Here is a 21,766-nt window from a genome sequence, read left to right on the forward strand (position 1 = left end):
TTTTAAATGACCAGATCTCACAAGAACTTACTCATTATCACGAGAACAGCACCAGCAGGGAAATCTGCCCCCATTATCTGGCCACCTTCCACCAGGCCCCACCTCCACGTTGGGGATTACCATTCGACATGAGATTTGGGCGGGGACACAAATCTAAACCATATTACCTTATCTCAAAAAATACATATTTTTATTTTTTTTATAAACAATTAGAGGAAAGCTGAAAAAAAATGTAAAGACCATCTTTGCCCCAATAAGTTGAGATGTTATCTTTATCATATACTAAAGTTTCATATGTACTTGGGTCTGTTTCTGGAGTGTCTATTCTACTCATATATTGGTCTGTTTATTCATATACTACTGCCACACTCTGTTCTAAATATAGCTTTGTAAGATGCTTAGCGTTCCATCATATTTCTGTATTTTCATTGTTTTCCTGGCTATTCTTGCATGTTTCTTTTTCTTTTCTTCTTTTTTTTTTTTTGAGATGGAGCTTCACTGTTTTTGCCCAGGCTGGAGTACAATGGCGCAATCTTGGCTCTGCAATCTCCACCTCCCAGGTTCAAGTAATTCTCCTGCCTCAGCCTCCCGAGTAGCTGGGATTACAGGCGCCTGCCACCACACCCAGCTAATTTTTTGTATTTTTAGTAGAGAGAATTCCGCCATGTTAGCCAGTCTGGTCTCAAGCTCCTGACTTCAGGTGATCTGCCCGCCTCGGCCTCCCAAAGTGCTGGGATTACTGGCATGAGCCACCGTGCCTGGCCACATGTTTATTTTCTAATGAACTTTAGTATCAAGTTGTCTAGCTTCATAAAAAAACCTTGTTGACATTTTCTGTTGGGATCACATTAAATCGTAAGTTACGAGAGAACACATATCCGGATGATATTGGGACATCCTAAGAACAAGGATGTCTTTTAATTTGTTCAAATCTTCTTTTAAGCCTTTATTTAAGAATTAAAAAAAAATAATTTATATTAGTTTTGAGTGGTTTAAAAATGCTTATTTCTAAATAACTTACCTTTATAGTTGCTATTATAAATGTTTTTTATTCCATTTTATCTTCTACCTGGTTATCATTCATGTATATGAATATTACTGGTTTTGCATGTAAATTTTATATCCTGCTACCTTGGGGAATTATTGAATTAGTTTTATTATTCTCTGGGATTTTCTCTCATGTCATCTAAAAATAAAGATATTTTTGTTTGTTTTGTCTTCTCCACTTCTTGTTTCTTTAATTGTTTTCCCTTATCTAATTGCATTGGCTAATATCTCCAGCATAATGCTAAATAATTGTGGAGATAGTGGCATCCTTGCATCCATTCTGACCTCAATGGGAATGCCTCTCAGGATTCTGTGTTAAATAATATGCTGGCATTAGGATTAAAGTATATATGTTTATATTGTGAGCGTATCGTCTGTTCCCTTTTTTGTCAAGAATTTTTATTAGGAATGAATGTTGGATTTTAACAAAGGCTTTTCAGCATTTTGGATATAATCATTTGACTCATTAATGTGATGTTATTTTATCAATTTTCTAATGCTGAACCATCTTTCCATTCTTGATGAACCTCATTTCATCACAGTGCATTATTTCTTTAGTGTTAGATTATAGTAACTAATATATAACTTAGAATTTTTACATCAATATTTATAAATGATTTTAGTCTGTAATTTTTCTTTCTGTACATATATACTGTCTTTATTAGGCTTAAGTATCATTGCTTCATAAAAAGATTGTAGAGATTTTCTTTCATTTTCTATGCTTCAAAACTATATATATGGATTTGGGGTTGTCTGATTGTTGGTAGACAGTTCTAAATTCTCCATGAGTCTCTTTTCATTTCTGCACATCTTGCAAGTTAGGTGCTAACTACCCTTTGTTTCCTATTACCACAACTTTTGTATAATACAAGATATCTTCTAGCCTTAGAAGATAGAGATCATATCTCCCTCTAAAGGAAAGGGAAGATTTCCTTGCAGCCCTAGAAAATACTAATAGTACTCTCTCTGGAGCAAAAAGCAAATGTGTTTATGGTCCAATATAATAATGTTTTCCTTCAGACAGAAGGACAGGCATGCTTACTGCCTACTGTAAAATGTTCAGGTTCCATCCTGAGGGTTCTTATCTGGTAGTGCAGCCTACTGCAAGACCAGATATTATCTGGCTGTCTTTGCATAGCACCTTGGGACTGGGGCTCAGGAAACCCACCCCAAAATGCTCAGACTCTGGCTACTGCAACTGCTGTGAGTAATTAACTGTCTTTTATATCTGTGCCAGAAGTCTCGTGTTTTCTACCAGCATCCATGAAATTGTGACAGGTTAACTTGTTAGCCACAAGTGGGGTAAAATCTCACATTCTTCACACATCTTAACACTGGTCTTTATTTCTATTTTATTTATTTACTTATTTTGAGACACAGTCTGATCTTGGCTCACCGCAACCTCTGCCTCCCAGGTTCAAGCAATTCTCCTGTCTCAGCCTCCTTGAGCAGCTGGGACTACAGGGAATGCCACCACGCCCAGCTAACTTTTGTATTTTTTTTTAGTAGAGACAGGGCTTCACCATATTGGTCAGGTTGGTTTCGAACTTCTGACCTTTGGTGATCCACCTACCTCAGCCTCCCAAAGTGCTGGGGCTAAAGGTGTGAGCCACCATGCCCAGGTGACACTAGTCTTCAAAGTTGTGGTAAAATTCCCCTAGAAACCATTTTGTGAAGTAGTTCCTTGATAGCTTTCTCTATTTCTTCTATGGAAATCAGTCTGTTCAAGCTTTTTACCTTTACTGTTCACTTTAAATTTTTGATATGATTATTTGTCTGAGGTAGAGGGAAGGGATCGCTTGAATGAACTTTATTTGTACATTGTTTTTTATTTTCCTTTGGGTCTCTTTGGTTATCTTCCATGAAGAGCCATTATTGTCATTTTAGGCAACTACAGTGCCTTCTTAACTTGCAGTAAGTAAGTGGGAAAGTATGTTTAGTAGCCAGAGTTATAAAGATGAATGTCTTTTCTGCGTTTATTTTTTACAGGTGGTGGTTTATTTTTTTATAGGTGGTAGTCACAGTCATAAATGAATGTTCTGTTTGTTTTTCTGCAGGTGGTGGTTGTACAGGCAATTAGTGCTCTCTGTCAGAAATACCCTCGAAAGCACAGTGTCATGATGACTTTCCTCTCCAACATGCTCCGAGATGATGTAGGTAGACTACTTTTTAATCAGAGGAAGTTGCTCTCTTAAATTCTTAGGATTGCCATGAAATAAATACCATCATGTTTTAAGGAGATTTCTTTATAATCTCAGTATGACTCTCAAGTGAGGTCACTGTGTGATTACTAAACATGCCATTACTTTGCTTTCCCACTTGGAGAAAAAACACTTTTGTTTCTTTCATAAAAGGTGGGAAATGAAATTTGAATATTATAAGCATGAACCTTGGAGTGTGAGCATTTTTCCAAAATGTGTCCTTAGAATGAATAGCAATTTTATCTTCTTTTTTGGCAGGGAGGCTTTGAGTACAAGCGGGCCATTGTGGACTGCATAATCAGCATTGTGGAAGAGAACCCTGAGAGTAAAGAAGCAGGCCTAGCCCACCTTTGTGAATTCATTGAGGACTGTGAACACACTGTTCTGGCTACTAAGATTCTACACTTGCTGGGCAAAGAGGGCCCCAGAACGCCTGTCCCCTCCAAATATATCCGCTTTATTTTTAATAGGGTTGTCCTGGAGAATGAGGCTGTCAGAGCTGGTGAGTCATTGGGACACTGATACTGATGATGCTGATCTTCTGAAATACTTAAGAGAGTGATATGAAATTGGAAAATGAAGTGGCGGGATCTGTTGGATGGTGGGATTTTAGAGCATGCTTAGGGCCCAGATGTCTTTCTTTGTACTCCAATTTCCATCCTCATTTTTGCCTTAGATTAGAGACAGATAACCCTTGGCTTTCAGTATGATAGGAATACTATGATGGCTCATCCATTTTTTTCAGTGATAGCCACAAGTACGAATATTTGTAGAATTTGTATATGAGTGTCTGTAGGGTTTTTTTGTTTTTCTTTTTTTTTTTTTTTTTTAATAAAGACAGGGTTTCACCATCTTGGTCAAGGTGGTCTTGAACTCCCGACCTCAGGTGATCTGCCGGCCTTGGCCTCCAAAAGTGACTTTTCCTCTCTAATCTTTCTTCCCGTAGCATATGAATACATCCAAATCTCTCCCATTAGAGATGTAAACTATCTATGAGCCTTTCACTAGCTCCTGACTCTATACTTTCCTTCCCCTCTGAGATAAACTTGAAATAGTCATTATTAGCTGCCTCTGTGAATTTATTATCTGTTTTCTCTTCAACTCAGTATTATCTAGCTCTGTCCCTTAAAAATCCTCTGAAGTAATTTTATTGAAAATTATTTATGGCTGGGCGCAGTGGCTCATGCGTGTAATCCCAGCACTTTGAGAGTAAAGTAGCAGGCCTAGCCCAACTTTGTGAATTCATTGAGGACTGTGAACACTGTTCTGGCTACTAAGATTCCACACTTGTTGGGCAAAGAGGGTGCAAGAATGCCTTGGGAGGTCGAGGTGGGCAGATCACAAGGTCAGGAGTTCGAGACCAGCTTGTCCAATATGGTGAAACCCTGTTTCTACTAAAAAATACAAAAATTAGCTGGGCATGGTGGCACACACCTGTAGCTCCAGCTACCCAGGAGACTGAGGCAGGAGAATCACTCAAACCCGGGAAGTAGTGGTTGGAGTGAGCCAAGATCATGCCACTACATTCCAGGCTGGGTGACAGAGTGAAATTCTGTCTAAAAAAAAAAAAAAAAAAATTACTTATAAACTAGTTGTTAAAATATAAAATCAAGTTAGATACTTTAATGTTCTTACCTTTGTTTACACTCAGTCCATTTAATGTACTGTTGACTGAACACTTCGTGAAACTCCGTAGCCTTGGTTTCCACAATAACCTACATCTTTCCATCACTCCTCACTCTTATTTATAGTGCTGCTTTTCCCAGCCCCATTCCTTAAAATATTATTTCTCTGTAGGGTTTTGTCTTCTCAACATCTACATTCTTCCTGGTGATCATTTTCAGAGCTCTGCTGATAGGCTGTGACACCAGTCATGTCTCTTTCCTGAACTTGTTTGTCCAAATAATTTAAACCACTTCAAATTCAACCTGAAATTCAAACTAACCCAAATTGAAATCCTCACATTCATTATCCCCTCAGTCATCAAAGTGCTTTTAATTATGTCTCCTTAATATTTCTTCATTGTCTCTTCTATTTTCATGGTGCTGATTGAGGCTGTCATCCATTTCAGATGCCTAACTAGTGTGACTCCTTCTAGATTCACACATATCCAGCCTATTCTTTACACTCTGCTAAAAACAAGGACATTCAGATATACAAATTTAGCTCATATTTAATATCCTTCAATGATATACTGTTGAGATTAAACCATACCCTAATTTTGTTTTATTTCTACTCTCTCCCTTGTCTCTTCTTGCCCTCCAGCATGAGTGGCTCCTTTGCTCAGCCTTGCCCAGCTGTCCAGTAATATACCGCACTTTCTTCTCTGGGCAGGGGCCATTTGAACTTCTTATTTTCTCTGCCTCTAATATTCTTATCGTGCCATTTTCCTCTGGCTAACAGCACTTGTTCTTCAAAATTTTAGGTCAGGTCATATGTGTCAACTCCCTGTCTTACTTTTCCACCACCAATTCTGATTTAGTTCCTTTCTGTGTATTCACATAGCATCCTGGATATATGTCTTCCATGGACTTACTATGATGTGTTGTAATTCTCTCTCTACATAACTGTCCTTCCCACTAGAGTATAGCTCCTTGAGATCAGGACATGTCTTTTATCTGCCCCAGTACCCAGTACAATTCCTGACAAAAGTTTGGTGCAATGAATCTTTGTTGAATGAAAGGAATTTTAATAATAGAATTTCTTTTTATGCTTGGTGCTGGTTGTTTGAGATTAGAGCTTAATCACATCAGTGTGATACATAAGGAGTTGTGGTGGGGTGGAGATAGAGCTCTTGCAGAAAATCTGTATGAATCTTTTCCCTCAGTGCTTGGAAGATTTTCCTATTCAGGCTCTCTTGGGCTTGGAGAATTCTGTTTATGCTTAACAGTATCAAAGAAATAAGACCAAGAAACACTCAATAAAACAAGAGAATTTGTCTCCACTAAACATGGGGACACTTTTCTAATTTTTTTTTTGAATGATTATTGCTAACTCTGAGAAATGAGTATTTATGCAGCATAACTATATGCTTCATTATAGCTGCTGTGAGTGCTTTGGCTAAATTTGGGGCTCAGAATGAGAGTCTTCTCCCAAGCATCCTTGTACTGTTACAGAGGTAAGTTAAATAATGTCTTTTTAAAAAATATAAGAATTCCATATGGTTAAATAGTGAACTGCTCATTGTACCATAGGGCAGATGCACTACAAGGCCTAAGAGTAGAGCTAATGGAGTAAGTCAGGGGCAAATGGCAATTTCTTTCTCTTTTTAGTAACTATGTATACCTCTCAGTCAATTTGATGTGCTATTGACCGAACACTTCATGAAGTGTCCTAGCCTTGGTTTCCACAGTAGCCTACATGTTTCCATCACTCCTCACTCTTATTTATAGAGCTTCTCTCCCCAACCCCATTCCCTAAAAGATTAGTTCTCCATAGCATTTTATGTGCTAGGTACATGTCACATTTGACTTTGGCTTTCTTTCACATGATTTTGAGAAAGTGACTTAATACATGTGCCTTAATTTGTACAACAGGTGCTTACTTTAAAATGATATTAGATAATTCACTATGCAGTTGAAAATAATAGTTTTTCATTGTCTTCATGACTGATGGGGAAGAGACTTGCTTTAGCAAACTGTGATTGCATCTTACAATTGAAGCAGATAAATTACAAGTCAAAGGTTGGCTAGTTTACATAAAACAGATTGTCATCTGAGCAATAACAATTGAATTTTGAATTTATCTTTTTAGTATCCTTGGAAAGTATCATACTCCCATATCCTAATTACAGAGAAGTCTAAGTCTAAGGGGCATGTGGTTACAGATGGAAGAAAAGACTCCAGACTGCTATTTCATGTTCTTGTGCTCCTTGTTATTTTAATGCCTACTTGTGTAGTGCTTGTGATTCACAATAATAATATTTATTTAATAATTCAGAACAGTACCCAAGATTTATTTGTGGAGACTTTAGGAGCCACTGTTGGCTATTGTTGAGCACTTTTTAAAAGATAGTATCAGATGATGACCTGAGCTCCGTCCTTCAGATTTGGTAGTAGAGCTATTAGAAATCTTTGGGGTCCTGTGACATGACTATTCTGTTTCCCCTGGACAGGTGTATGATGGATACTGATGATGAGGTACGAGACAGAGCTACCTTCTATCTGAATGTGCTGCAGCAGAGGCAGATGGCACTGAATGCCACATACATCTTTAATGGTCAGTGAAAGCCAAGGATGTACACTTTTGTTCCTCAAATGGTGTCTTGGAAGCATATTTCATGATTTGCATATGAGCTCACTTCATTAGGCGAATGCTTGGTTTTTGTCTTTGAATGCACTTCCATTTCTAGAGAAACCTGTGTTTATGGGATATTTTCTAATTTGGTAATGGTAATTCCTATGCAACAATCTATAAGAATATAGATTGGGCCCTTACATTTTTAAAAAACATTGCTCACACATTCCTGGTTCTCCTTGAACTCCCTCTTGGATGGGTTTACCTTTTTCCCGTTTTCTTATGCTATCATTGTTCCCGTATAGCTAAGTTGCTTTCTTTTCTAGGAGGTACATATATTTTGTTGAAAATGTGTATGCTCAGGCCGGGCGCGGTGGCTCAAGCCTGTAATCCCAGCACTGTGGGAGGCCGAGGCGGGTGGATCACAAGGTCAACAGATCGAGACCATCCTGGTCAACATGGTGAAACCCCGTCTCTACTAAAAATACAAAAAATTAGCTGGGCATGGTGGCACGTGCCTGTAATCCCAGCTACTCAGGAGGCTGGGGCAGGAGAATTGCCTGAACCCGGGAGGCAGAGGTTGCGGTGAGCCGAGATTGCGCCATTGCACTCCAGCCTGGGTAACAAGAGCGAAACTCTGTCTCAAAAAAAAAAAAAAAAAAAAGAAAATGTGTATGCTCTGCTCCCATGTTTCCTTGAATGAAATAAGTCAGTTTACAAGTTTATAAGGCAGTTTCAATAATATCCTTATTTTTATATTTAAGTTATAAAGCTTTTGGTTATATTGTTCTCTTCCTTCAGAAAGCTTAGATAAATATTGCAAATTTGGATTCGAGGATTGGCATGAGGTTATAATGCTGAGATTTCTCTGTGTTTCATAGGCTTGACGGTCTCTGTACCAGGGATGGAAAAAGCCTTACACCAGTACACGTTGGAGCCTTCAGAAAAACCATTTGACATGAAATCAATTCCTCTCGCTATGGCTCCCATCTTTGAACAGAAAGCAGGTAATGGGAACAATTAACTCTATTAGTTTTTCTGTGTATAAGTAGTTTTGTGAAACTAAAAAATATGAGCATATTTTATCTAATACTCATTTAATTGTCACTCTTCATAAATCTTTTAGATTTAAGACATATTTTTATTAGAGTTAAAAAAAAAAACTCCTGATTTTTACATAAAAGCAATAATATGTAATACACTCCAAGATGAAGGTTTTTTTTTTTTAATGCAAATGTTACAGTATCTGAAGTCAGTTGCCACTGTGCATCTCAGAGCAACATTAGTGCTGTCACCTCCTATTTTTATTTTCTGAAGTTGATAATCTCTAAGTTAATTAATTTTGTTATTGGAGGTTTGTCTTAAAAGAATTTATGGGACACAATTATGAAAATATTCCCAAAGAATATCTAACTTTAAAACTTACGAAAAAAAAGAGACATAAATGTTTAGTGGTTATAACACAAAACTGGGAAGAAACAATTTTATGCTTATTTTCAATTTTTCTGTTGATATAAGTAATTTTTCCTATTTTGATCATGAGAAGATTTTAAAAATAAATTGTTTTTCCTTTTCTGAGTAATTTTTGTACATCCCAGTCCATTTAAAGTAAATTCTATATTTTTAGGGCTTACCTGATGGTTTCACAACATATGTTCACTAAATACATTTTGAGTGTCCTCCACCAGAAGTGACAGATAACCTATAAGTATGATTTAGTAATAGCTCATTATATATCTGCTAGAAATGTCTGCTCTCATCTCTGTCTGTATTGGTAGCTTGATAGTAGGGGGAGAAATTCACTCACTTGCTCGTATCTGTCTTTATAGAAATCACACTTGTGGCTAGTAAGCCAGAGAAGTTGGCTCCTTCCAGACAAGACATTTTCCAAGGTATGATGATTTGATGGTTAGAAGTAATCATCTTGCCCCTAGGCATTGTAAATATAATGAAGTCCACCCATTTTATTCAATTTGATCAGTTCTTAGTATAGGAAATATGTGTGTGGCTGAAGACCATATGGTATAGTTGCCAAGGATACCTGGAGTCCATGAACTTTCCAGTTTGTAATTGCTAACTGGGATTGTTGTTTTTATCTGTATCTTGTTGGTTAACAGAGAACTAATTCTAAAATAAATAAGTATTAAGTTTCTTTTTTTTTTTTTTTTTTTGCTTTTATGAATATATAAGCTCACTTTTACTTGAAAGATTATTTCACTAAAGCTTGGGGACATACTAGTTAAATGTTCAACTATTAGGCTGTGAAAACTAAAACATGTTTAAGCATCCAAAGTGAAGTCTTTGTCTGTCTTCTTCATATCCCACATTCTTTTTTCTTGGTAGAACAATTGGCTGCCATTCCTGAGTTTATGAATATAGGACCCTTGTTCAAGTCTTCTGAGCCTGTTCAACTTACAGAAGCAGAAACAGAATATTTTGTTCGATGTATCAAGCATATGTTTACCAATCACATTGTGTTCCAGGTAAGATAATACCATTGGCTCCTGTAGGGATTTAGTATAAGCTGGTATGCTTTGAGACAAATATCCTTTACCTATAATTCTAGTCTCTTTTATAGAGAATTAATTTGGCAGAATTTCTGGTTTTCTTGCTTAACAGCAGAGCTATAGAGATCCCTTCATGTGATGGGTAACTTTTGATGGTTAAAATCTAAAGGACATTAAAACTGAAATGTGTGAAGAAGTCGGACAATATAAAGTATAACCAACTTTTTAAAATCATCACTTAACATCAAGGTAGATTAAGCGGGCTATCTAAGAACTTAGATTTGACAGCGATCAGACTTCTGCCATCTTGTTTGGTACAGCAGTCTCAGGAAAGAGAAAAAGCTGGTGAATAATATAAACAAAAGACCTCAAGAATAAGGCTCTCCCTGTTGCCAAAAGAAGAATCTTAGGAGGAGACCTACCCTGCTCCTTAGAGATAGAAGGTATAGTGGGTTCCAGAGCTGAGTTGTGGGTTATGAGTGGGAAGGATAACAACTTGTTATTCTTCACAACTTTTCCATTTACTGACTTTTCAGTTTGACTGCACCAACACTCTCAATGACCAGCTGCTGGAGAAAGTGACAGTGCAGATGGAGCCATCAGATTCCTATGAAGTGCTGTGTTGTATCCCAGCCCCCAGCCTCCCTTATAACCAGCCAGGAATATGTTACACTCTTGTTCGCTTGCCTGATGATGACCCTACAGCAGGTACTAACTCTCAGAAGGGCAGAGATACTTATGTGATTCAGAATGCATTACCTTGTGAGCTCTTCAACTGTCTGGACAAATGCTCAGTTTAAGAATGTGATTCTCTTCTAGAATTTAATGTAATGATAATGAGTGTGTGTGTGTATGGGTTTGTGTGTGTGTGAATATATATATTTATAAAATTGGTTACTGCCGCAGACATACTAATTTTAAAACTAAATCTCTGAGTATAATTCGCTGGACATTTAATCTTAAAAGAGAAACTGCGTGTGCATAGCAGTAGCACAAAAAGGAACTCAAGCTTTCTGTTGGAATAATGTGACCCCTGTGAGAGTTCATATACCTGATGTCTCCTATGAAGAGTTTTGACCCACTTCTCCTTGAAGTTTCTATCGAGTTAGATGGAACTTGGTTATATAGTAGATTGTCAGCATTTAAAAATACATCATTTTTGAAGGTCCTGTAGCATAAGGCTGGTGTCTGAGAGTATGTCTCAGCTTAGTGAGTGGCTTAGCCAACCATGTGTGTCCACATTAAGAAGGGCTTTGTAAGTCTCTACTTGACCCACATGCAGTCTTTGCAGGGGGTAGAAATAGCCCCTGAAAGACAGCCAGCTAGTGCCAAAAGTAGTATTTACTTATTTGGAAACTTGGGAAGGTCTTGTGACCTATCCCTTATGAATGTCAAGTATTTATTCTACTTGATTCCCCTACCGCCATTTTCCCACTTGATTTCTCTTCTCATATTCATTGCACAATACTCATAACTGTTACCCAGTTTTCAAAGAAATAAGCACACACACCACATTTATGTTTTGAAAACTTTTACTACACATAAGTACAGGAAAAACAGAAGTCAAAAAAATTAACAAATACTGGGGAAGTTACAGAGTTACAAGAAATCATAAAAGCACTAGTAAATAGTTATCCCTGGTCATCATTCCGTTACATTTGGGGCTTAACCTGCTTTCTTTTAGCCCCTCTCCAAACTCCCTTCTTAGATGTTGCTTCCTGGGAGCCCCTGTCCAGTGTTATCTGTGTTGGGTGATAGACCAGGCTACTCAGACTCTAGCACGAGGTAGATTCAAGTTGGCACCACTGCTGTGTCTGAATCCCAGGTTTTTCCCTCTGGCCCTGGGCAGAACTCTACTTCTATTCTCCAGCCACCCTGGATCCCTAACCCCCTGAGTAGGAAGGCACTTTCCTATCTGGCCTCCAGGATTTCTCCTTTGAGCTCTAGGCTATCTGGCTTTAACCTTTAATTACCTCCTTTATCCCTTTGTGAGGTTTCTCTATTTCCTTATAACTTGGCTTTCTCTCCTGGTCTGTTTTTCTCTTCAGTTAGATTTGTCTGAAATATGTCCACTAGCCAGTAATTAAGCTGGCTGTACTCTTAAGTAAAGCTAGTTTTATTTACCCTCTTCTAAACTAGTATTTGGGCCCAATCTTAATGTAGTCCTGTGGCTTCTACCATCATCTTGGGAGACTCTGCACTTCATTGGTTTTTTTCCAGTAGCCATCTCTCCATGTTTCAAAATTCCTCCTGCTATTCTACCTCTCACCAATGTTCTGCTTTTTAAGGGATGCTATTACTTTCCCACTTAATTTCAGAGGAAAGTGAAATGCTGAACCCATCGAAGAATCAATCCCTTGCCAATTGAGAATACTAGCTCCTCCCACTTCTCCAGGTTCAATTTACTGATAATGCAGGTGCCTCACACCCCAGTAAGCATTATTAACAGAATCTAAGAAGTACAATTTTATAATACCAAAATACACAAAACAATATAGAAATTACATATATAGTATAGGAAAAAACCAACAACAAGAAAACATTTCCACCAAGAGAGGAAAAAGAGGAGAGAGGTTTTCTCGCCCCTCTTCACTAAGGAGTTTTAAAACATAGATCTTACAAATTAGCCCAGATATTTCAACATTTGGTCTGCTGGCTATGGACTCTTTTGCTTGATAGTTTGTTTGATTTTTGTTTATACAAGTTTGGCATATAGGGAATTGTTTGTTTTGTTAGTAGTAAGTTATATTTGACCCATCATATACCTGCTTAAAAACTCCTTTCTATTTAGTTTTTGTCAGAATTCTCAAATTTTTCATCCATGACCAATCTAAAATCATGTTATACAATGAAAGAAGTGAAATACCAGGCCATAGATGGTAATAGATATCTTTTATCCATTCCCTCCTTTTTTGCATTTTCCCATCACAGATATTCCAAATTTTACTTATCACCTTAAGGTCTTAAACATCAGTGTGTCTCATTTCAGAAAAATAATATTTTCCCTTATAATCACAATGACAAAGCAAATTCTTGATTTTTGATTTCCTTCAACTTGAAAGGAGCATATCATAATAGAAAGGAATATAGGTTTGATAGAAGAGGATTTGAATTCTGACCCTGCTATATACTGACTGTGTAATCTTGGACAAATTATTTGATCTCTTAGGATTTTTATAAGATGAAATGAAATGAAATGAAATAATAGGTAATTTGCTTTACATGGTTCCAGACACATAGAACCTTTTGGTGTTTAATTCTAGAACTATCCACTTTTTCCCTTTATCCTCTCTAGAATCAAGTCTTCCCAAGAGTTCAAAAAACACATATCCTTAATCTCTTCCAGAAAGTTTTTCCATCAATTATTCCTTTCTTCAATCTACGTTTAATCTTTCCTCCTCCCCTTTACTCTATAAATATATAAAAATCTACCCTATCTGAAAAATTTGCGTTAACCCAACATCAATATATTACCATAACACCTTCTCTTAAAAGCAATTTCTTGAAAGACTATGGGCATCATGAGTCTCTCTGTAATTAGTCCTACTTATTATCTTTCATCCTTCAAGAATTTGTCCTTTACCCAAAAAGTTTTAGAAAAGCCTTTAAGGCAAGATTCCTTCCAAGCATTCATTGTCTGTCAGCAGCTTTGTTTCTCCTGAATATTTATTGCACCAGTAACAATATGTGTTATATACACAACATTCTACCGATTGTTCCACATGTTGGACCTGTTTAATGCCACTACCAATTTAACTTTTTATTCCACTACCTATTTGGAACCCTTCTAATCTTTGTATTGCTTTTATTTATCAGGTTTTATTGCATCATATTTCTCATCATCTGGAACCATTTCGACAAATGTAAACAACTTATTTTAAAACAATCTTTAATAGAAAATATTCATACTAAGATCAGCTGTAATAGTACATGTATGTGAGTTTATTTTCTGATTTCCATTAGAAATAGTACCTGCCATAGACTTATTCATAATTATTTCAATTTCTTGACTTTCTGCCTACACTTCCTTAAAGTGCCATCGTAAGCTACCATACAATCTGATAGACTCATAGCTCTTCTCTGAATCTGTAGTCTCCCTTCCATTATTTTTTGTTCAGTATTAACCATATTAACTCAGCATTCTATACTAAAAACACAACTTCACTTAAGTAAGATTTGCCTCAGAGTTCTTTAACTCACCTCCACTCACTCACTGGGATCCATATTAATGAGGAAACTTTGCATTCTTCTAAGCCAAGCATTTAATCTGAATTTTAACTCAAATACTAAAAAAGGGGGATTGAACATTACGATTCAGCCACCCTTCCCCCTTCCTTTATCACTAGAATTGGCCTCAGCCTGACTTTAAAATCAGTATTCCTACAATCTGACCCATTGGTAGATATGCCAGGATTCTCAGTCTGAGACCTCCTTATTCACCCACTTACTTGTCTTATTCCCAGTCTACCATTCCTCAGACTCACTGAAATTTCTCCTATTCCCTTTCAAGCCATCTTCCTACCTATTTGATATCTCTTTTCTACCCCATCGTCCTCAGTATCTATAATTTTTATTGCTGACTTTACTTAAATAATCCCATCTCTACAGTATGCAATTTAATCATGGTATACCCACTCATTTCTGCCTTTTGCCTCAGGGGAAAAAAAAACCTGCCATATTAGTACCACCCAGTCTTTGTTCATCCATCCTTGAAATCGATTCACATGTGAATATGTATAAGCTTCCTCCTTGACCCACCTCCAGTGTTCAGAACACTTCCTTTCTGTTCTCTTGGTATCCAACATACTCACCTGCATCCTTGGCTAGTAGAACTGACATTCTGGGGATTGCTAATGAAGCTCTTCCTTCAGACTTGGCTTCATAAATCTATCTCTATATGGGACCGTTTATTCTCCTGACTCTAAGCATTCATGAAGTGTTTCCCTGAAGGAGTTTTAAGGCAGCCACCAAATTCCCTAATGACAAGGACTTTCTATTATACTTTTCTTCTTTGCCATTATTCTATACTTTGGATCAAGGGACAACAATACCCACCTTACCAACTCTTAACATTCCTAAATAATTCCCAAATTGATATAACCTGTATACTGTCCCCTTAATTCCAATCTTGTTAAATAGACTAATACTTCGTTTTATTTTGGCCTCTGCTAATTTTGCTGGAGATCACATTAAACACATAATAACCTATGTGTAACCCCCACACTTGCAAATTTTACATTGTTAATCTTTTGCTTTCAAAATCTTGACTTCCAGTGATTACCAACACTGCCCTCCATATCAGTTGGCTAACACTGCCTTCCATATCGGTTGGGGTTGCTTTACCATCACCCTCCACAAAGTTTTTTCTTTTTCTGTTTTCCCACTCAATGAAGTAGTTACTACGAGAGGTTAAATGTTGTTACCCCGAACATACGACTGACGTGCCCCTGAGATTTGCCAGCGCCCCCAGTTTGGGAACTCTGCATTCCACCTTCCCCTATTTCATGTCAGCCCTTTTTACCGATGCTTAGCCCTGCACAAATTCATAAAGTTATCTCCCCTCTTACCTGCCTCCTGTCCTTTCTTTTGCCATAAACTTCCATCATCCAATTTGCATTCCAAAAACTGCCTTCCAATGGCTGCCGGACTTCAGCTTCTCTCTCACTACATGCGGATGGAAACTTTGCAGTCTACACACAGTGTTGCCTCCCATGGTCATCTTCTAGACACTCCTTTTCATCTTCAACATCCAGTCCTATGTGCCCTGCCACCTCCAAGTCAGTCCACAGACTCAATAATCTTTCTGGAGCTCTGACCCCTTCCTTCCCTGCCCTCACCGATGCCATTACTGTCAGCATCCACGTCCTCGACCTGCTGTACTGATCCATCTGCTGTATCACTTCACTCCTAGCCATCCTGTATTCTCAGTTCTGCCTCTAAGGAACAGTGGTTTCCTCCCTCTGTTGTGTCCCCTGGCCTTTCATCATCTTGCCATGCCCTTTACTGACACACTGTCCTCAATGTTTCCAAGGTGCCAACACATCTACCCCTTGCTCCTGTGGCCTCCTCTAACCTTCCTTCATTCCTCCCTTGTCTTACCCTCCTCACCATGCTTTCTCCTCCACAACCTGCATCAAACAATGTTTGTAACAATATATAATCATTCATAATTATTTCAGTTTCTCAACTTTCTGCCTATACTTCCTTAAAGTGCCATCTAAAGCTACTGTACAATGTATCCCCTGCTCCTGTGGCCTCATCTCACCTCTCCTTCATTCCTCCCTTGTCTTACCCACACCATGCTTTCTCCATGACCTGCATCAAACACTTTGCCCCTTTTGGGCAAAAAAGAGGACTCTCTGCATTCACACCCACTCTTGCTCCTTGGCGTGCCCCTGCTGCTGCAGCACATTCCCTGATCCTCTCAACAAGCTCACCTCTCAAAGGTGCTGGGCTCCATAACCTGCTCCAATTCATTCTTCCTGCCCGTTGGGGAACACTTCTCCTCTATTCTGCTCTCCAACATACTGTCAACTCACCCTCTGCTCTCCCAGCTCCTGGGCCCAGGCTGCTCGTTCCTCCTGCTTTCCTCCTCTGCTGCACAGCACGGTACTGTCCCACCTGCACCATCCTGCCTTCTCCCAGCACCATCTGTGATTCTCTCACTGCCTGAGTCATGTTCTCAGGTGCGTCCTCCCTTCTTGACCTGGCCCCGCACCCACTGCTCCAGCAGATGCAGACATCTCTGCGTCACTCGTACCATACCGAATCCACAAGCTCTGCCCAGCTATCTGTGCCCATGTCCCAGTGGCCCAGGCTATGTGTTCTTTCCAGGGCCCCACAATCCTGACTCCCCTAAACTTTCCTGATTCCTTTCACGTCCTTTTGTTCACACTGTGTGAAAACGCTCTGGGGAGCATGCACCTCTGAATCTCCTACCTTCTTCCTGTCACCGCAGCAGTTTTGTCATCAGCACTCACTCCTATCTCCTCTCCACCTGCCCACCCTCATCCTCCCCATAGAAATGCACCCAGTCTCAGCCTGCCTCTCCTGCCCTGCCTGAGACCCAACTCTCCACTCCTCCTGGGTGCTCCTGCCAGTCCCACCCTCCTCCCGCCTTGTCCCTCCTTAGTGCCCATGTCTTCAAGACACTCTCCTTCCACGCTGTCTCCATCCCCCTTTGCGCCTTCCTTCCCCGTGACAACAGATCCCCTGCTCTCTGCTCTCACCCGCACAGCCTACTTCCTCTGTGTCACAGGGCCCTTCTCTTGGCCTCACTCCTCCACCTGAGTCCTCCAGTCTGGGACCAAGGCGTTGGAAATCCCAGCTCCACCACCATGGTCCCTGGTGCCTTGCGGCTACATCCATTTGCTTGCTGTCATCCTTGTGGTCTGTTGGGAACTGTGTTCCCATACCTGACAGTCTTGAACCTGATGCCTCCCTCAGCCCTGCCACATGTGCCTCTTCCCCTCATACTTCACATCTCTGCCCAGCCCTCCCTCCTCCCATGTCCACCAGTGATTCTCACCTGAGGATGCAGGACCCCAAGGCAGCCTATCAGAATCATCTTTTGGGCTCAGTTCCTTCCTTTGCTATTGTCTGTGTTCCTTTTAGAGACTGCTTTTCCCCCTTACTTTTTCTGAGCTCAACACCCCTCAGATGATTGGATAGGCCTGCCTGGGGGTCCATACCCCCAGCCCTCCCTCCAGGTGAAAACCACCCCCCACCCCAGATAAGAATCACTGCTGTGGACGGCCACCTTGACTGCCTAGGCCTCACTCCCTCGTTTCACACCCAGACCATTCTAATTCCTGCCATGAAACTTCCCACTCAAACATCTCTTTTGCCTCCCCACCCCCATTAGGCCTGGCAGTCTCTACTTGGAACCACTTCATTCCTTCCCTATTTGCCCTTTAACACACCTCTGACCCCAAACACCAGTGTGCATTGGAGACTTGTTCCCCACCCCATACTTCTTGTCCTCCCACCTGATAGGACTCTCAGGCACTGTGTCAATATCTTCGGTCTCAACCTGTTTATTATGGGTGCTTACTATTGTCAGTTTTCCTTAATCCCGCCTCCTTTTTTCAGATCCCTGACAAGACAGTCCTGCAGAAACTTCCCCCTTTGCTTCCCAAGTTCACAGTTGTGTCCTAAAAACCAACCATTTACCTTGACCTTTTGACCTACAAGAAACCACTATCATTTACTTCTTTTGGTGGATTCAGAAGTCTTCCCCAGCCTGTATTCATCACCGTCAGCATTAGACATGTAACCCACTAGCTCAGTTAAATAAGGTTTTTTTCCAACCCAGAATTTGACTTGGTTCTCCCCATCTGGTTCCCAACTTCCTCTCCCACTCATACCCCACTGCTCCCAGTCCTTCCCTCCTTTCCAACCCAGTCAACCCCAACCCAGACACTACCCCATACTCCATCCCCACCAAACAACCCTTCCCCACCAGATCCATAGTAAATAGCCTGGCCCAAGATTTGCACCTTTGCAATAAAGTTCAAGGCTTTAAGAGCAGCCGTTCCTTCCTGCCCATTGCTGTCCACCCCTTTTATGCCTCCCCTTCCCCATGCCAAACCTTGCGGCGTGCCCTGAGCACTCTAGGTTCCTTTGTTCCTACTCTGGGACCTCCCCCTTCACCTGGCTCCACCCGTGGCTGTCCTGCCTGTAGCTGTCCTGCCCGTGGCTGTCCTGCCCGGCTCCCTTCCACCACACTCTCTGCCCTCCATCCTTCCCTGGGGGACCCTCCACCCTGTCTGTCTTCTGTAGGTGACTCCCCAGTTGCGCTGCCTCATCGTCCCACTTCCACATTCTTTTTTGCAGGCTTTCCCCTTGTGACACATTTCGTCTCTTTGCTTCCTTGGCCAAGGGAAGGCACCTGCCTGTCTGTGGTCTATATTTCTCTCAACCACCCAGGTCCTGTTGCTTCATCCGACTCGGTCATCTCTTCTCTAGGGATGCGCTCAACTGCTTTGACCTGCTCTCACCACTCAAACTTTTCCATCCTCTCCCTATCCCAGCTTCTCTTCAACACTGTTTTCTGTTGTTCCTCCAGATCTTCACTCATCCACTTCCTAAGGCAAGGCCAATGCCTTCCTTAAGCTGCCTTTTCCTTCCCCTCTTCCACTTTAGCCTTGTTTCCTCTTTTCTCTTTCTCTTCCATGAAGTGAGTTCCTACAAAACTCTCCAGCCAATCCTGCCACTTCCTCCTTTCCTCACCTCCATTATTTCCATTTACCTCTGATAGGGCCCCCATGAGCTGATGCACCCCTGCCCGTCATCCTGATCTTGCACTACCCATTGAAGCCATCTGGATCCACCATTTCTTCTTTCCCTCTTGGCCACACTGCCTTTACTACACCCTTGTTTAGAATTTAAGACCTTCTTTTTACACAGGTCCTGCCATTCATCCTGTCCTTCCTTTCTTCCTCTCTGCCTTCTGAAAAAGTCTCCAAAAATGAAGCACCTGTGTCAGCACCCAAACCTTCATCCTCTCCAACCTCTGGGCATACTGCCTTCCGATGTGCCCATTTACTACTGACCTAATCTCCCACTAAATCTAAGATGCTACCTATGTTTGAAGGCCCCTTCTTCTACTTCATGCGCCTCTGTGGTGAAGTGTGGTGTAGTGCGTATTTTCAGTTGCAAGCTACACCTCCTCCATCCTCTCAGGCTCCCTTGACAACAAAAGCTCAGACGCAGTGGTCACTGGGAATTGTCTCCTCTCCATTAGTTCTTTCTAACACTTGCAAGCATCTTTCTGCCAACATAATGGACTCAAAACATATGAGACCATCCCAAGCCCCAAGGTTACCTGTCATGCACGTGCTGCCTGAATGTGCAGTGATGCCCCGTTTCCTCCATTTACCCTGAGCGACTTAGGCGCTTTTTCCCTACTTTCTCCTAAGGATCCACTTCTGAAAAGCCTGGGATTTTTCCACCCTGCCCTAGTCCTATGGGCTGGCCTTGGTAAGAGGCATGGCACCAACTTCCCTGAGATCTGATAAAGCCCCATCTGGGGAACTCTGATTTCCTCCTTCCCCTTTTCTGCATCTGACCCTGTATGGGCAGTAAGCTCCCCACGGGCTCATGATCTTCTTTCCCCTCATGCACCACAAATCTTTCTTTTCCCATGAGCTTCCAGGACCCCACTTGTATCACACCACCTCTGCAAGGCTGCCCCACTTCAATATCTCACTTTTTCCACACAAGGTTCACATGTAAATCCTACACCACCCATCCACGGTTTCCTCCACGGTCATCTCCCAAACGCACTCCACCTCATCTTCAACATCCAGTGCCGGTGCCCTGCCGCCTCCAAGTCAATCCACAGACTCAGGAATATTTCTTGAGCTCTGACCCCTTCCTGCCATGCCCCCAACCAGTGCCACCACTGCCAGCGTCCGTGTCCTCAGCCTGCTGTACTGAGTCTGTCTGCTGTCTCAGTTCACCCCTAATCATCCCGTATTCTCAGTGGTCACTACATTCTCAGTCCTGCCTCTAAGGAACAGTGGTTTCGTCTCTCTGTTGTGTCCCCTGGCCTTTCATCATCTCACCATGCCCTTAACTGACACACTGCCCTCAATGTTCCCAAGGTGCCAAGACCTCTGCACCCTGCTCCTGTGGCCTCATCTCACCTCTTCTTCACTCCTCCCTTGTCTTACCCATACCATGCTTTCTCCATGACCTGCATCAAACACTTTGCCCCTTTTGGGCAAAAAAGAGGACTCTCTGCATTCACACCCACTCTTGCTCCTTGGCGTGCCCCTGCTGCTGCAGCACATTCCCTGATCCTCTCAACAAGCTCACCTCTCTAAGGTGCTGGGCTCCATAACCTGCTCCAATTCATTCTTCCTGCCCATTGGGGAACACTTCTCCTCTATTCTGCTCTCCAACATACTGTCAACTCACCCTCTGCTCTCCCAGCTCCTGGGCCCAGGCTGCTCGTTCCTCCTGCTTTCTTCCTGAACTGCATAGGGAGGTACTGTCCCACCTGCACCATCCTGCCTTCTCCCAGCACCATCTGTGATTCTCCACTGCCTGAGTCATGTTCTCAGATGTGTCCTCCCTCCTTGACCTGGCCCCACACCCACTGCTCCAGCAGATGCAGACATCTCTGCGTCACACGTACTGTACCAAATCCACACACTCTGCTCTCCACGCTCACATCCCAGTGGCCCAGGCTATGGGTCCTTTCCAGGGCCCAACAACCCTGACTCCCCTAAATTTTCCTGATTCCTTTCATGTCCTTTCATTATACTCTGGGGAGCATGCGCCTCTGAATCTTCTACTTCTTCCTGTCACCACCGCAGTTTTGTCATCAGCACTCACTCTTCTCTCCCCCCACCCCCCTCCCCACATCGACACAAATGCACCCAGTCTCAGCCTACCTCTCCTGCCCTGCCTGAGACCTGGCTCCTCCGCTCCTCCTGGGTGCTCCTGCCAGTCCCACCCTCCTCCCACCTTGTCCCTCCTTAGCGTCCATGTCTTCAAGAACTCTCCTTCCATGCTGTCTCCATCCCCCTTTGCACCTTCCTTCCCCATGACAACAGATCCCCTGCTCTCTGCTCTCGCTCACCCGCACAGCCCACTTCCTCTGTGTCACAGGGCCCTTCTCTTGGCCTCACTCCTCCACCTGAGTCCTCCAGTCTGGGACCAAGGCGTTGGAAATCCCAGCTCCACCACCATGGTCCCTGGTGCCTTGCGGCTACATCCATTTGCTCGCTGTCATCCTTGTCGTGGTCTGTCGGGAACTGTGTTCCC

At 41.6% G+C, this 21,766-nt stretch overlaps 1 protein-coding gene and 1 long non-coding RNA gene across 2 annotated transcripts in view; one reads left to right on the forward strand and one right to left on the reverse strand.

Annotated features, from left to right (window-relative positions):
- COPG2 (COPI coat complex subunit gamma 2) overlaps positions 1-21,766 on the forward strand; it is a 126,400-nt gene that overhangs the window by 87,960 nt on the left and 16,674 nt on the right. The window contains exons 13-20 of the mRNA XM_032275959.1: positions 3,105-3,200; positions 3,507-3,750; positions 6,291-6,366; positions 7,363-7,466; positions 8,366-8,491; positions 9,314-9,376; positions 9,828-9,967; positions 10,528-10,699. Of these exons, the coding sequence (XP_032131850.1) occupies positions 3,105-3,200; positions 3,507-3,750; positions 6,291-6,366; positions 7,363-7,466; positions 8,366-8,491; positions 9,314-9,376; positions 9,828-9,967; positions 10,528-10,699 (1,021 nt within the window). The remainder of the gene's footprint in view (positions 1-3,104; positions 3,201-3,506; positions 3,751-6,290; positions 6,367-7,362; positions 7,467-8,365; positions 8,492-9,313; positions 9,377-9,827; positions 9,968-10,527; positions 10,700-21,766) is intronic.
- LOC116550165 lies at positions 11,506-21,760 on the reverse strand. Its single transcript, XR_004268261.1, has 2 exons — positions 16,257-21,760; positions 11,506-16,064 (listed from the first exon to the last, which is right to left on the reverse strand). It is a non-coding gene; the product is annotated as an uncharacterized LOC116550165 (long non-coding RNA).

Source organism: Sapajus apella, unplaced genomic scaffold, assembly GCF_009761245.1.
Source record: "Sapajus apella isolate SASKATOON/1434 unplaced genomic scaffold, GSC_monkey_1.0 scaffold7, whole genome shotgun sequence".
NCBI lineage: Eukaryota > Metazoa > Chordata > Mammalia > Primates > Cebidae > Sapajus > Sapajus apella.